General features: G+C 33.5%; 1 protein-coding gene across 3 annotated transcripts in view; it reads right to left on the reverse strand.

Annotated features, from left to right (window-relative positions):
- The window catches only part of ZFR (zinc finger RNA binding protein), an 81,110-nt gene that overhangs the window by 13,412 nt on the left and 50,765 nt on the right, over nt 1–16,933 (reverse strand). For 2 of the 3 annotated variants that reach the window (XM_065905177.1, XM_065905176.1), the window contains 6 exons: nt 15,395–15,557; nt 13,919–14,124; nt 13,067–13,217; nt 10,426–10,567; nt 5,733–5,830; nt 4,767–4,862 (listed from right to left, as the gene is read on the reverse strand). In XM_065905177.1, the coding sequence (XP_065761249.1) occupies nt 4,767–4,862; nt 5,733–5,830; nt 10,426–10,567; nt 13,067–13,217; nt 13,919–14,124; nt 15,395–15,557 (856 nt within the window). The remainder of the gene's footprint in view (nt 1–4,766; nt 4,863–5,732; nt 5,831–10,425; nt 10,568–13,066; nt 13,218–13,918; nt 14,125–15,394; nt 15,558–16,933) is intronic. The other variant, XR_010658980.1, reaches the window with a different exon arrangement.

Genomic DNA, 16,933 nt, shown 5'->3' on the forward strand with positions numbered 1-16,933 from the left:
AATTATGGCAAAGGATAGAAAAGTACCAGAAACATACCAGATAAATGCTAATAATAAAAACTAGAGTTTAGGAGGGTGCAGTACAGATGAAATATATGAAGGGAATTTAGAGGTTACGCTTCCAGCTTTTAGATAAGAAAGTCACAGGTATATAAGTGCACATAGGGAATATGGTCAACAATATTGTAGCAATTGGTCTTACTGCAGTAATCATTTCATAATGTATTAAAATATGGAATTACTATGTTGTACACCTGAAACTAGCAAAACTGTGTTAGTTATAATTGTCTTTTTAAAAGGCTAGAGTTTAGATATTAATAAATGGACAAGGCTTATTAACTAATGGCAGATAGTGTTAATTAAATGCCCTTTAGAATGACAAAAAGTTCAAACTCACAATAATGATATAATTATTAAGTGTTTTTATGTCCAAAATGTTACTGCAACAAAATAATAAAGTACAGACTAAAAAAACACAACAGAAAGAGCAGATTTTAACTTATCTTTGTCACTCCATGGACAGATAAAGTAGACAAAAAAATATGAAGGAAAAGAGAGAAGATAAGAACAAAGTAACTGATGAAGTTGAGCTAAGAGGTATATATTATATGCTGAGAACACATTTTTTAAAGTGCCCACACTTTTATAAAAACTGTACAAAAAAAAACAAAAAACAAAAAACTGTACAAATTAGATCACAAAGAAAATCTTATATTCCCCATATTGCAAATAACAGAATATATTTTCTGCTTCCCAGGTGGCTTAGTGGTAAAGAATCTACCTGCCAAGCAGGAGACTCAGGTTCGATCCCTGGGACAGGAAGTTACCCTGGAGAAGGAAATGGCAAACTACTCCAGTAATCCTAGCCTGGGAAATCCCATAGACAGAGGAGCCTGGTGGGCTATAGTCCATTGGGTTACAAAAAGTCAGATACGACTTAGCAACTAAACAGCAACAGAATATATTTACCACTTTATATGCTAGAAAAATGCAAGTTATTTACAAAAAAAAAGCAGCTCTTCTTCAGTCATGAAGAATTAAAAAACTGCCTCACAATTACTCTTGGCTTAAAGACAACACTGAAATGAATTTCAGACTGCAGAGAATATAAAGAGAAAGAAAATATTATATATACAGCCAAAACCTATGTTCAGCCTTAAATAATAGCTTTAAAAATTTGCCTATATAATTAAAGAATGAGTGAATTAAACAAGTATCCAACTCAATAAGTTTGGAAAAAAATGAAAATAAACCCAAGGAAAATAGAAAATTAGAGATGAAATTAGAAATTAATGAATTATGGGGGGGTGGACAGGAGGGAGGTCCAAGTGGGAAAGGATATATGTATTCATATAGTTGATTTACTTCATTGTATAGGAGAAACTAACACAACATTGTAAAGCAATTATATTCCAATTACAAAAAGAAATTAATGCATTAAGAAGGAAAACGGCATATCTGAAGCAGGATGTAAAATGATAACATAGAATGCTTGCATTTTTATATATTAAAAAAAGTTTAGCTATATAATGCACATACATTTTTATATTAAAAATCTATCAATAATTCAATGAATTATACTGAAACACCCATTGCTTATTTTGCTCCAATATTGAGCCTGCTATTACTGACTAACCTAACCAATCAAGAGAATTAAAACAATAAAGATGCTATAATAGGCATTTTTAAAACTCAAAGAGCATAGAACTCTATTATATAAAAATTTGAGTATCTGGTTGAATGGGTCAATTTTTCTAGGAAAAGATAAGTTAAGCAAAATTAACCCCAGGAGAAGGAAAAATTAAACAGTTACTCACAATAAAAGAAACCAAGAAAGTGCTACCCCTTTTATGAGGGACTGGGAACTGATAATGTCAAATGAATTTTACAAATAATAAAAAAGCAGTATTTTTGATGATCCTAAAAAAAAAAGTTTCAGAGTTTAGAGAAAGAACAAAAGTTCTAAATTAATTTTTACAGAGTTAGTGCAAATCTAACAAAGAAGACAAAAATAATACACAAAACTTTCTTTATTGTCACTGCAAAAGTGATGATATTCTACCAATTATCTATTAATTCAATACAGTACTACTTAAAAATAATTAAAAGAACCTTGGAGTTCATCAAACTGAACAAAATGGCAGTCAAGTTCTTTTGGAAAAAGAACATGAGAAAAACAAGACAAAACAAAACACACTTAAAAAAAAAAGGCAAAACAAAAACAAAACCCCCAAACAGTGCAAGATGGTGTTTATACTGAGCAGCAGAGAACGGAGAGGGGTGAATTCTGATGAAAAGGACATGAGAACTTTAAAACACTCTGTGAAGTTTTAAAAATTAACATAGATTAAGGACTTCTTTGGTGGTCTAGAGGTTAAGAATCCAATTTGCAATGCAGGGGACACTGGTCCAATCCCTGGTTGGGGAACTAAGATACCACATGCTGCAGGAGAACTAAGCCCACAAACTGCAACTATCGAAGCTCAAGAACTCAAGCCTATGCGTCACGAGTCCACGTATCACAAGCAAAGATCCCACAGGCACAATGCAGATCCCATGTGCCAAAACTAGACTCGATGCTGCCAGTTAAAAGAAATATTTAAAAAATCAGTAGAAAAAAGAGTTGTTGTTTTTTTTTCATTTATTTTTATTAGTTGGAGGCTAATTACTTCACAACATTGCAGTGGGTTTTGTCATACATTGACATGAATCAGCCATGGAGTTACATGTATTCCCCATCCCGATCCCCCCTCCCACCTCCCTCTCCACCTGATTCCTCTGGGTCTTCCCAGTGCACCAGGCCTGAGCACTTGTCTCATGCATCCCACCTGGGCTGGTGATCTGTTTCACTATAGATAATATAATAGAGAAGATTGAGGAATGAAAGACTACTATAGAAATAGGCCTGCAAAAAAGGAACTTTGGTTTAAGAAAGGGTTTCTCTTCCTCAATGCTATCGATAACCAGTATTGACAACCAAAAATATCTCCAAACATTACCAAATGCCCTCAGGGGGCAAAACTGAAATGTGGTTGAGAACCACTGGTTTATGATAATGGTGATATTTCAAAATGGAGGTTGGGAGAACAAACATCACTACTAAATAAAATGCTAAATGGTACTGGAATAATTGACAGTTGGTCTGGAAAGATATTGCTGGATCTACTTCTACTCCATTTATGATTTTCTTATTAATTTACAATTATACAAGTAATGTATGTATATTTTATCCTAGTAAAATTCAAACATTACAGATCTCTAACCTAAGCCCACTTCTCACTACTCAGAGACAACTCCTGTTATAATACAGACTATATCCTTCCAGGAGTAAGTGAGCAAACATCTGTTATAAACATAATTTGATTGGGGGGGAGCTCTAGAAGAAAGCATGTGTGAATAATCTATAACCTAAAATATGAGAATATTTTGTAAACAGAATACAAAGTTGTTAAGTCATAAACAGTAATGTATTAGAAATTGTAAAAATTTTAAACCTTTTATAAAACAGCAAAAATTATTAAGTTGAAAAGCAGATGGAAACTGAAAAAATTATTTTAATATAATTAAAAGTAAGTGCTAATTTCTTATAGAAAGTTATTACAAATTATGGGAAATATGAATAACAGGAACTGGCAGTTAAGAGAAAAATAATTATAAATGCCAATAATCACTTAAAGAAATTTAAATAAAAAATGAGACTCCATTTTTTACCTAACATGTGTTAAGAAGTGTGATCTTATCCCAAAGTTAGTGAGGATGTGAAGAAAATGGTTAAGTTCAACAATTTTTGGTAATTTTAAATGATTCACCTTTCCCGGTTACAATCAAAACACATTCTTTGACCTTGGAATTCTATAGCAACTGACCCTAGCCATCACGTGTATATAACACTCATAAAAGCATGACCACAATACAAAGAATATTTAATAGCAAAAGATTGCAAACAATGTAACTGTCCATCAGACGGACACCAGTTAAATAAAATATGGCATGTCCATACAAAGGAAACACCAAGTAGTTAATACAGCTCTCGAAGAGTTCCCAGAATTAAGATAACCCTGGCTAGTCAACTCTCCCTAACCCAACTCTAGAATCTGCAGGTTCAGTTATACTTCTGAATGAATCCTTCTGTATCTGAGTTTTTGCTATTTAGGAACTCAAATAGTTCAACATCAAACAGGTATTTGTACATAAATAAAAAAATAGGAATATACATGACATGCTATATGCATTTCTCCTCCCTGGAAAAAAAAAAATCACAACAAATTGTGCCATGATAACTGGCCTTTAAATTACGAGAAGGCTTTCACTTCTTATTTTGTGCCTTTCTGCATTATTTGAATTTCCTAATTTTATGCATTTTTTGGATAATGCATATTTCTAAATGTTAAAAAATTCCTTATACATTGTTAAAATATCAACAAAATCTTGCATAGGGAGATTAATAGCTCATTTAAAATTTTCTTTGTATCTTTATATATGTACAACTAATAATTGCACCTATATTTTTAAAAAGTAATAAACACTGTGAGAAGAGCTAAAAAAAAAAAGAGGAAAATACAAAAAGAAAATCAAGTATAATTCTCAGTTAAACAGTTAAAAAGTTACAGTCTGATAAGACCCTAGGATTTCTCATGAGAAAAAGAAAAAAACTCCATTTAGGAAATGGAAATAAAGTTGATAATTAGACATAAAATGAGGCTATAAAAAGCTGTAGAAATATTTCTGAGACGTTTATTTTTCACATACAGTAACATATTACTTACCCAGCTTGGAAAATCAGACCAAGTTGGAACTCGCTGACAGAGGTCCCGGAGAATACGTATGATAATCACACAGGACTGTAGACCATTAGCTCTAGCCTTGAGAGCAACACAAAAATCAACTGAATTAATCTTAGAAATATTAAAAATGTCCCTTGATGAAAAAAAAAGTTAAAATACCACTGTTCAATGGAAGCTCAGATAAAAATAAAACAAAAATAACCACGCTTAAAATTGGATTCAATGAGCTGCCATTTACAGCGATATTTTATGCCAGGGTTAGTATTTAAAAGCTGGTATTTTAGGTCAAAGTAAACAGATTATACAAGAATAATTGTTCTTGATCCCCTGTGAACCTTGACCTGTGTTCATTTAAATCAGTAAACTTAAAAAAAAAAAAGTCTGCCTACATTAGAAATAAAAGAAAAAGTAAAGAGCTAAAAAGTTTGTCTAGGGACTGAAAGATTAAGGAAATCTGTTTGGTTTCCTTTCTGTGCCTTTGCATAACTGCAAAGTCACTAAACCAAACAGCTGCTTCCTTACCTTTCATTCCCTACACTTATTAACTTAAGAGAAAGAGGGGAAAAAATCTTAAAACTATACACAAAGCTTTAAACACATATTCCATTATTTAAAGCAAAGTTAATCTGCAGCCTTATGGAATATAATATATATACACAAACATGTGATGTTCCTGAACAAGTCAGCTTCAAATATAGCCACTAAAAATAAAAATAAAAAAACCCAAACTACAAAACACCCCCAAAATCCTAGTTTATTGTCAAATTAATAGTAACTGCAATATGCAGATCTTCATACCCAGCTTTCTATGTTAACATATTTTCTCATATTTAATTTAAAATAGTATTGCTTGGGCAGTCTTTTGAAATGTTTAAACACAGTTAAACATGTTGTACTGAACTACTCTCTCATAAGGCTACAAGAAAAAAGTAAAATGATGTTCCGAACCTGGAACCACTTAGCGTGGCGTAGAGCAGCCAGAGCGTCAAGGCATTTTTGCCTGTCCAAGACGTCCGGTGGGTCTTTCACCATACCCGAGGTTACATCTAAAATGGATTGAATTGGCAAAATGCAGTGAGGAATGGGTGTTTGACCAGGTGAGCAAGACACTTCCTTAAAGTAGCATCAGTGTCACATGAGCCATTTGAGGGTTTTGTCAGCACTTTAAAGTAACCCAGGAAGTTATTTAACAAATTTACATAAATATGAAGATCAAGAATTAAACTCTTTAATTTAGAAATGTAATAAGTAATTTCTACAAATATAAACCCTACCCCACCAAAAGAAATCAAAAGGAAGGATTACTGGATACAGTGCACCAGCACAAAGACAACAAGAGGGAACACAAAAATCCACCTTAATAAATGAGAATGTACAGTAAACTATCCTGTTTGTTCAGTATTTTAAACGGTCACAGGTTATTTTGGGACTAAAATGTCAAAGAACTAATGATAAATATGGGATGATCAATGTAGTAACAAACAGAAAAAATAAGGAGCCAAAAACAGGCATTTCTAGGAGTTCAATGGTTTCTCCTCCACAAGAGAACTTTAGTTGTAAAGGAATACAAAATGCCCTTTAAAATTCAAAGTTCCCATAAAGTATTCCAAAGAAAGAATAGTTGGAGAGAAACAATGAGTAAAGTAGAGAAGGGCAACAGAAACTAGCATGGTTAAACAAAGTATAGAAATAGAACAGATACAGTAAGCAGAATGGTTTGATGATAAATATGCAGAATCTTTTAAGTTAGAGTTTATAATAACTGATTTTAATCAATTATTATATTAAAACATAAATGAGTTATACAAAACTTGAGAAGAAAATCTAAACCTAAATCAGGGCAAAGGTTAACTTTATATTAATAAACTTCGTTGGAGGGCCAGCTTACATTCATCTAAACATATAGGTAAAACGTATATAAAAGTTGCTAATCAAACTATTCATAACTAAATCAAATTCACAATTCTTGGTGATATTAAAACATTTTCTAAATATCGGAAAATAACATGCCAGGCAAGTAATTTATTGAATTTAGCAGCCTTCGAGATAGAAAGCACCCAAATTAATGGCACATTTAGTATATGATTTAATAAATCATTGAGGGTACTAAATGAATATGAGACAAATGATGAAATATATGATAAAAGAGCACATGAAAGATAATTTTAAGAGTACCACTGTAGCTCTGGGCAAGCTATTTGATGGTATATTTTTATATGAACATTCAGAAATCTTAAGAGATACTTGCCCTTATTTTGAGTAGAAGACATACTAAAAAGCATATTTTAAAAGTGATAAAAAAAATTATATCCCTTGTCTGGGCTTTCTTTTCTTAGTTCTTACTCCTTAAATAATCAGATGGCATGGATTTTCAGAGAACATATTAGAAGGGAGATTTACAGATGCTCAAAAAACACTGTGTGGCATTCTGAAAATGGAACACTGAAAGAGGAACTGGGGGACTAAAAAGAGTAGCAAATCAGAAATACTAGAAATTTTTAAAAAACCAATAAATAACCTCAAAATCTGCAAGATCAACTACTGAATCCAAAAATATAGTGAACATAGTAAGAAATGGGCTATTCTGAAAGAAGGAAAAAGGACACCGGAAAGCACAGCTAATTGAAGAACTAAAAAAAGAAACAACAACAACAAAAAAAACCACTCCTCAAAGCAAGGTTATAGAACAGGCTGAAGAACCCTTTCCATGTCCCTTATTTATTTACGTTATTTGCGAAAGCTAAAATGCAAATAGGTGATAATGTGCAATCTCTAAAGAAGTTTCTGAATCTTAATGTTAATTCATGTTTTAATTTCCTCCAATGTAAGAAAAAGAGTTTTCTTTTTGCACACATTTATAACGTCAGAAATTTAAATTAATGGTAAAATTTCAAAGATGCCAAGACACCTATTGCAATTTAAAAACAAATTAAGAGCTATAAGTAGGAAACTTCTGTCAAATTTAGAGTGTGGATTTTTGCACCCATTCTATATTTCAAGTGGATTAACCCCTTAGATATATTGTCTAAAATCATACTTGCTTCTTAATACCCAGTTAACAAAACAAAAATTAGTTTATTTTAAAAAAAAAAGGCAAATTCTTATCCTACGAGAGGTATTTTATGAATTTTAAGGGGTTAATCACCAGTTAGAAGACACGCTGTGTCCACACTATTTTATGATTAAAAGTTAATGGGAATATATTATTTAAATTAACATGGTTATGTAAAATATATAATCCACCCAACAATTTAAAAACTAGTGTGAACACTGCTCAATTCTATAAGAGACAAAGACAATACAAACAGAACAGCCACACAAAGGACAATAAATGCCAGACTCTGCATCCAATATCCCTCTTTAAATCAAACGGCAGGTGTGACACTGAGCTTTTGAAAACCTTGGTCAAAAATCCTTCCGATGTCTTGGCAGCAACCCCTGACAGGAATCAATTCCCTCTGCTAGAAGGCTTTGGACCGGGCCTGATAAGCTAAAGGTGGAAAAAAACACACACAATACTTGACTTGCTACAGAAGAGATGCTGTAGCAAGGGTTAGAACATTTGAACAGTTTAAGCTTCACGTCAATTAAAGGTTTACTTAATGTTTAACTGCCAAACACAGTACTGTAAAATAGATTTGTCATGTGTTTAACAGTTATTTGGAAAATTTAATCATATCCTTTAAATAATTTTTGGTATTAAACAGGACCATTACGCATTTAAGAGCCTACCACAACTATGTGCAAGTCACCAGTCTCGTGGTTTACAAGTACTCTTCCGGCAAAGCCTTCCTTACCCTTGGACTAACTCCCCAAAGCAAGCTAGAGGCTTTAAATGATTTTAAGACACAGAGCATTCAGAGCTGCAGTGAGGGAGAATACATACCGTTATTCTGCAGCAATCTTCATTAATGAGGCTAAACACATGGTTTACTGCAGTTATCTGCAGCAAGGAACACTATCAATGTTTCTACACTTTTTGCACATCCAACTTTTCAGCTCAGTGTCTTGAAGAAAATCTTTGAATTTTGGACTGATCATTTCTTTCACCGTAATACTTATGAAATTCAGAACAATAATTCTAACTCAAGTCTGGGTCAGACAAAAGTATAATTTTGTTTCCTTTAGAAGGGATAGGTTATTAAAGACTATGACAAATATGATAATTATTAATTCAGGCTTTTGCAACAAAATAAAATGACTCAATACTGTATAAATTTAAGTAAACCTAAATATAACTAGACAAAATGTGCTCTGAAATAAAGTTAAGTGGTTATATAAGTATAATTTCATACTAAATATAGTAACTTTTATCTGTAACATAATCAAGATTTCCTTTTCAAATCCTAAGAGTCATATGCTGCATCCAAATTGACCAGATTGACTCAGGAACTGTTTTTCCAGCAATATTCACAGCCAGACCTTGAGTGGAAATTCATGCTCATATAAAAGATCCTTTACATAAAACCCACTTATTTTTAAGATAAAAGCTTATACAATGTACAAGTCCTGATATGTAGTATATTTATATTATGTATGCAAAGTTAGGCAAGTCTCTTAATGATCACATTTTTAGTAAAAATGTTCTTTTCCTGGGTTGTGTAAAGCCCAGTGTCTTAAAAAAAAAAAAAAACTGCTTTGCTGTAAGAAAACAAATTTAAAGGGATAGTAATTGAGAGCCTACTCATGCTATTTTAGACAACTTAATTTTAAGTATTCTTTTCTCCTCTATCTGTATCACAAAGTAATATCAGTGTAGACTATATAACTCCATATTCAACCAATTAAGATGTACAAAAACAACATGAAAGGAAACAAAGTAAATTTTATCTGACCCATAAAACAACAGAACCAACATACCGCAGACACTGACCATGCTTTTTGGCTTAAAAGCTTTTGAAGCTTTGAAAATGTTATAGGACAGTCCCTAAAGCAACATTGCTGGCACCAGCAGGATTTCATAGTCTACAATTGCAAAGTAAGCTAAAAACCCCTAATTGTGCTATAACTCACTAACTACGCCTATCATCATTTATTTCTCAAATCTCTGGTAGAAAAGTGGGGGTCAGACGCCCAAATCTAAGTGCATTAGGATGCTCTGCATTTATGAAAGCGCTCCAAACCAAAGAGCAACCTCAGAGAACCAGAAATATTTACCTCAAGACAAGCCAAATCCATGATTACACATATAACAATGTCTCTTAAAACTGATGAGTATTCAACCAATTTTACTTATGAAACTTGCTTGTCTTTTTTAAAGACAAGAACAAGGACCTAAAAGAAATTAAATTTGTGGCCCTTTACTAGCAATATTTAATTTTTCATAAGTCAACTATGCTTATGACTAAGAATAATTTAAACTTTTCCAGAAATCTGAGGTTAGCAAGAAAAGAAAAGAAAAAAAAAATCAAGAAAATTAATAATACCATGAGTGTTTTATATAAAAGTACATTACTAAAAAGACATTAATAAAAGATCTGGGAAATAACCTTAAGCAAAACTAGTTGCTATGTAAGTCAAATCTATCAGATTCGTATGTAATGCCAGCATGTTGCCTTCTAGGGCTTAATGCCATCTTAAAGAGTAGGTAAATGGGAAAAAAAGAAGTTAAAAAAAGTAGAATGTTTAATGGCTTTCCAACCTCCTTCCCTCATGTTCTCTTCTCGAATAATTGGAGATGTCAGGGTGATAGTGACTTGCATTTTGGGTTCCACACATGAGTTCAAAATTATTGCCGCTTCAGAAACAGCACATTTTATGTCATACTTCTCAGGACTTATAACCTATATAATGAAGAGCACAAGAAGTTAGCTGGCCCTCTTACATTTTCAAACAAAGCAGTTTCATTATAGCTCTTTCACTTTCTCACACTACTTTAACCATTTTTAAGGACTAGATCATATACTATTTCCCTCCAAGCCTTGCAAAACATGCAAATTATAATCTCTTGCTCCTTTTTCCTTTTAGAATTCCTTGTTCAACTAATTACCATTATTTGTATCATATGAGTTATCTGTATGTGTGTATGCACCTTTTAGATGATGAATTTTTGGATGAAAGAAACACTGCTATAGTTATTACCATACCTTCCTAAAATAGCACCCGGGCAACTAGTATTGCAATATTTGCAGAATATGAATGAGACTAAAATAGATACCTGAAACTAACAGGAGCCATAATTCAACCATACCCAGTGCACCTTGTCTGTGAAATCAACAAATCTACATTTTATTTTTATTAGCTGGAGGCTAGTTACTTTACAATATTGTAGTGGTTTCTGCCATACACTGACATGAATCAGCCATAGATTTACATGTGTTCCTCATCACGATCCCCCCTCCCACCTCCCTCCCCATCCCATCCCTCTGAGTCTTCCCAGTGCTTCCCAGTGATTTTAAATCAGGGAGCAAAAAAAAAAAAAAACAAAAACAAATCAGGGAGCCGAAAGTCTTGCTCAACAGAAAAAGCAAAACAAAACAGGATTCACTGCAATTTAATATACATGTAATAAGCTTCAGTATATATGAACAAAGGAAGACTCTAGAAATTACACGCAGTGTTCCCAGTATACGATCTAAGTTCACTTGGAAGGACTGATGCTGAAGCTCCAATAGTTCGGCCACTTGATGTGAAGACCCAACTCATTGGAAAAGACCTTGATGCTGGGAAAGACTGAGGGTAGGAGAAGAGGCGACAGAGGATGAGATGGTTGGATGGCATCATATTCAATGGATATGAGTTGGAGCAAACTTCAGGAGATAGTGATGGACAGGGAAGTGTGGTGTGCTGTAGTCCATGGGGTCGCAGAGTTGGACATGACTTAGTGACCGAACAGCAACAACAATCTAGGTTCAAATTCTAGCTCTGCTACTTTACTAATGATGTGAAGTTGGGCAAATATTTAACTCCTCTATACCTGTTTTTATAAAATGGGAACAGTAAAATTTATCTAACCTGTAAGACTGTTAAGAAGAATGAATGAATTAACTACATAAAGAACTGAAAACAGTGCCTGGCACACAGTATCATGTAGATGTTAACTATGACAGTGATGATGATAATTCTATCTCTCCTGCTTATCCACTGTACAAGTACAAATTGATCTGGAAACTATATTTTGTTTTTGGGCTTCCCTGATGGTTCAGATGGTAAAGAATGTGCTATAAAGCATTAGTTAGTTCAGTTAGAATATAACATTTTCTCCTTTGTAGTTTTACAAAACACAACAATTTAAGATTTTTTTTTTGTAAATTACATAATTTTTCAGTCCTCAAGCTTCTTTTCCTCCCTTTTACTGCCCTGGCAGCCTCAAGAGACAGTAACAAGTAGACACACAATGACAATTCTCCCGGTTCCTAATGTTTAAAAAGACTCATCCACAATTAAAAAAAAATCTCACATCTGGAACAATGGTAATATAAAGCAAACAACAGTAAGTGACAGAGTCATCAGAGCTCCAGTTTAATAGCATGCTTCACTATCCATTTTGGTATCGGCTGGTCTGCTGTGGTCAGGTACTATTTATTCTAACATTACTGTAGGACACATGCTACCAATGAAAAGCCAATTCTTGAATTTCAAATACCTAAATAAGTTTATACATTATTCAAGGAACTTCTGTGTTAAATTCCAGTCTGTGATTCTGACAAGATACTGTAATAAAAATTTTTTAAATTCAAACTTAAATAAAAGCTTTGTTTTTGTAGGACCAAAAAGGGATATTCTATTAATTGAATTTGCCACAACTTACTGGATAGAGACAATGACAAGTCATTGTTACTGTTATAACATGCACCAAATGGAAAGTAATCATAATAAAGCTGGGAAAAATTCAAATCAGAAAGTCTCTATTTTAGTTACTATATTTTATTAAAAATATGTATTCAACTAAATAGGCAAGAAGTTCATGAATTCTAAAACTTTAAGCTTACTATACATACATGGGCTTTGTTTAAAAAAAAAAAAAAATCAAAAAATGAAATTTTTCCCTGAACAACTGTCTTCTCTCTTATGATTCAAATCTTGGAAAAAGAACAGGAAGAGGACATGTGCTGCAGTTTTACATTTTAAAATAAATTAGCAAGATGGCTTCATGTTGAAGAGAAGCACCATAAAACCTAAAAAAACAAAGTAGAAAACTGTGCTACCAATTTGTACAATCAAGCAATTTGGAAAGTCAAGCCAAAACTAAGGCTGGCTTAGGTTTAAGCTGAAGCAGTTAGTCCTGCCAAAAACTTCTGAACTAGACAAGGGGTAAAAATGAACATTTCCATAATACTTACAGCAAGTTGCTTGGGTAGGTTTTCTGCAATACGGCTTAATAATGTCTTTGAAGGTTTCTCTGAGCACAGCAAAACAAGGTTGACATTTCTATCTCCTCGGAGAAGTAATCCTTTCGCCAATACTCCCACTCGCAAAACTCCTTTTAAAGCTCTGTGGTGAAATCAAGTTATATTATGACATTTCCCTTCTTAACCATAACCATGATAATCTCTCAACACACAGTAGTAAATGAAATAATTTTTACATCATTAAGATTTGTATCAATTATAGTATAAGAACATTTAATATTTTCAGAAATACCCTTTATTTAGATAAGAAATATGAAAAAATTAATAAATCAAGAGCTAACTTCTCAGGAACAACTGCAAAGCAAAGGCCATTAATGCCTTTCTGTCTCATAAATTAGAATAACAAAAGTCATGTTTAATATACACAGATATAAAAATGTTGCTAAAGTTTGAGCTTATTCATGCTTATGGGTCAATGTGTTAAAGATAAAATGAGCTGTTAAAAGAAAGAATGAACATGGAACAGATGCAACAAATGAATAAACACTGAATAGCTGAATGCAATTGGAAAACTACAATGGCTGCTTTGAAAACAGACTTGAAATAGTTTTATATAAGTTAATATACAATGAGTAAATTACAAGGTTTGAGATTGTATGAAATTATACTATTTTTCATTTCAGCAGAAAGCAGCTGAATACATTTAAAACCTAACATAAGCATAACACATGTAGACTGGTACCAGAGAAATTTTCAGTCTTTGTAACTTTCATTTCAAGTATAAGGTAAGTCTACATAAGGAAAACCAAAACTATACAAAAGTAAAAAACTCTGAAAACACACCTGTCTTTACCTCCCTCTTTCTTATCATCTCCCTCTTTGCTCTTGCTCTTCTCGTGTTCAGACAAGCTGTCCGAAACAAGTTTTAAAGCACGTTCAGTGATAGAAACAATTTTCTGAACCGCCTGTAATTCCTCTTCAGTTGGATAAATGGTAGCATGCTTTGTCATTACATAACGGTCATCAGATGAGTCAGGACGACGTAAGGGCTGGAGATGGGGGGGGAAAAAGATAACTCTATTAAAAAAATGTTTTCCAAGCAAAAGTAAACTATTATTTTTCAACTATACATATGCTTGCTGCATTTTTCAATAAGAAAGCCAGTTATACTGAATGTCCACTTAAAGCTATCTTTTCCTTTTTTTCTCATTTTGGTAAAAACAAAAATGCAAACTGTAGAAAGGTACAGTACTGAAAGTAGGTATGTATGTTATGCACTCAAAACAAGTTATAATACATACCATCTAAGGTTATGAAAATACTTTATACAACTTTATTTTATTTATTTATTTATTTTTAGTTCTACCACTTTATTGCTACCAACCCATCTCCCTCCACCCTCGTGCACACATGCTCAGTCATGTAACCCCATGCACTGCAGCCCGCCAGGCTCCCCCTTCCATGGACTTTTCCAGGCAAGAATTCTGGAGTGGGTTGCCATTTCCTTCTACATTTTATACAACTTTAAAAACAGTTCTGAAACGTTTTGCTTTTAACAAAACAGATTTTACAAATGCTTATTCTATGGAAAGACAAATGAGAAAGAATAGGTTAAAGCACAGGAATTTAGACTGTTTCCTTCTAAGTGCTCTCTGGAACACCAGAACAAAGAAAAAAAATCATCTTGTTTTCTATAGACTGAACTTATATGAAATGCTCCTCGTAAGCCAGGTATTTTTTATCTAGCTTCTACAGAACGCAGCCTCTCAAGATGCACCTCTTTTCTACAGTTCTCCTAACACATCCACTGTGTGCTATCTCCAACCATTTACCCGCCCCTTGTGTGTCAGCTGCTCAGTTGTGTCCAACGCTGTGACCCCACGGACTCTGCCTACCCCTTACCATGCACTTAAATTTAGAAGCAGTGGTAGGTTTTGAATGCTAAAGATTTGAAAAAAGGACTCTAAAGCATACATAATGGGAAGACAGAAATAATTCTAAAGCCAAAGCAACAGCATTTAAAATTAGTTGTTCTTGATAATCTAAAGAACAAAGGCAAAAAAAAAAAAAAACCTCTTAAGATCTGCTTCATTAGCTTATACTGAAAATAAGAAAGATTCATGGAAATTCTACGAAGTCTTTACACAAAACGACATGAGTTGAGAAAGTGTAAAAAAGGAGAGAAAATTCTAAATCAGATGAAAAACATTGAGATTTGGATATTTTTAAGTCTAAAAATTAGCTCTTCAAACTTTTATTTTTCTAATGCTGAACCAGTCTTACACTTTCACTGTCTATGTAAACAAAGTGGACACTCACTGCAGGCCCCTGTGGCTGGGGAGGCATGCCTGGTCGGACTCCCAGAAGGCCTAGTGGGCCCGGGGGACCATGAGGATAGCCTCCATCAGGCATTCGGCGGCGATCATCCCAATGATGCTGTTCTTCCTCCATTCTTCTCCAGTACATGTCCTCTTCATAACGTCTGAAACATAAAGAATGATACCATAAGCCACTTAGAAAAACACACCCCAAGAATTTACATCAGTAATAATATAGAAAGTAATAAAAACCCCTCAGTCAGTCTAGCTAACACCTTTCTTTCCCTCTCTGTATCGGGTTACATTTGCCTTCATCAATTAGTGAATGAAAGTGAATCCCAATGAAAAGATGAGAAAACAAAAGATAAAAGCAAAACAAAATTTCATAACCTGAAGACAGAGTTGAAAAAACAAGCACCAGAAACCTCACAGTTCATTCCAACCTCTCCCACTTTATAGAAGAAATTGTAAACTTAAATGCCTACCTAATGTGGCCAGACTAATAAAGTGTGTGAGTGAAAGACTCAAAGAATACATTCAGGAATTTTCCTCATGTCTTTAAAGAAATGTGCTATTTTTTTTTGTAAGAGAGAACTTCTTAAGACAACCTTTAATTTCCTCATCTGATACAGACAGAGACAAAGACATTTTTCTACAATGAGCAAAAACAACACTCATGGGGACATGCTAAGGATGATGGGATGTATGATAAAGAAGGAAAGCACATGCTCTGGCTAGAGACAAGAGGGCGGCACAGCTATTAATTACTGTCACAGGGGAATACCAGACGGTTATCCCAAGGTCAATCAGAACTTTTGTGAAATCTCATGGTCTTTAAATGTTGATTCATGTTGGTGTCCAAAAATACTATGGGCACCAAATAAAACACCCATGGGCTGAACTTAGTGGGCAGTTAGCGTGTAGCCTCTGTTTTAATGGTCAACATTTTTGGAATCTAATTTTTCATCACATGACTCTCTCCCTCTCAGTTCTATCTTTGCCTTCAGTTTCAAACTAGAATACCAATAATTCCCTAGGCAGTTGTGCCTTTATATTAAATTTCTGTTAACAATAAATTTTTACTACACAAATTCATTTAATACAAAACATAAGAAAGAAGTATGCTTCTCAAGTAGTACTGTAGAAACCACCAATTTCTTCAGGTCAGGAATAAGCAGTGCTTTCTGGGTCATCCAATTTAGGACAGATAGAATCATACTTCTAATTTTATTCAGGTCTTGAGAGAAAATGAATAAAAACAGCTTGAAGGCTCTGGAAAACCATGTTCATTCTAGTTTTGAATAATCTATTATTACTAATGATGTTTAGGTTACATAAGGGTATATTTAAATATCAACTGTCTACCAATTCATACTTGGTAAACATAGTATACTATAGTGCTTAACACACTATATGCTACTTCCTGGCATACAATAAGTCCTTAATAAATATTTGATAAAGCAGTAAAAGAGGAAATAACTGCATAATCTAGATATAGAGAAAACTTGCCAGTGCATTACAAAGGCAGAAATTTCATAAG

Source organism: Muntiacus reevesi, chromosome 14, assembly GCF_963930625.1.
Source record: "Muntiacus reevesi chromosome 14, mMunRee1.1, whole genome shotgun sequence".
NCBI lineage: Eukaryota > Metazoa > Chordata > Mammalia > Artiodactyla > Cervidae > Muntiacus > Muntiacus reevesi.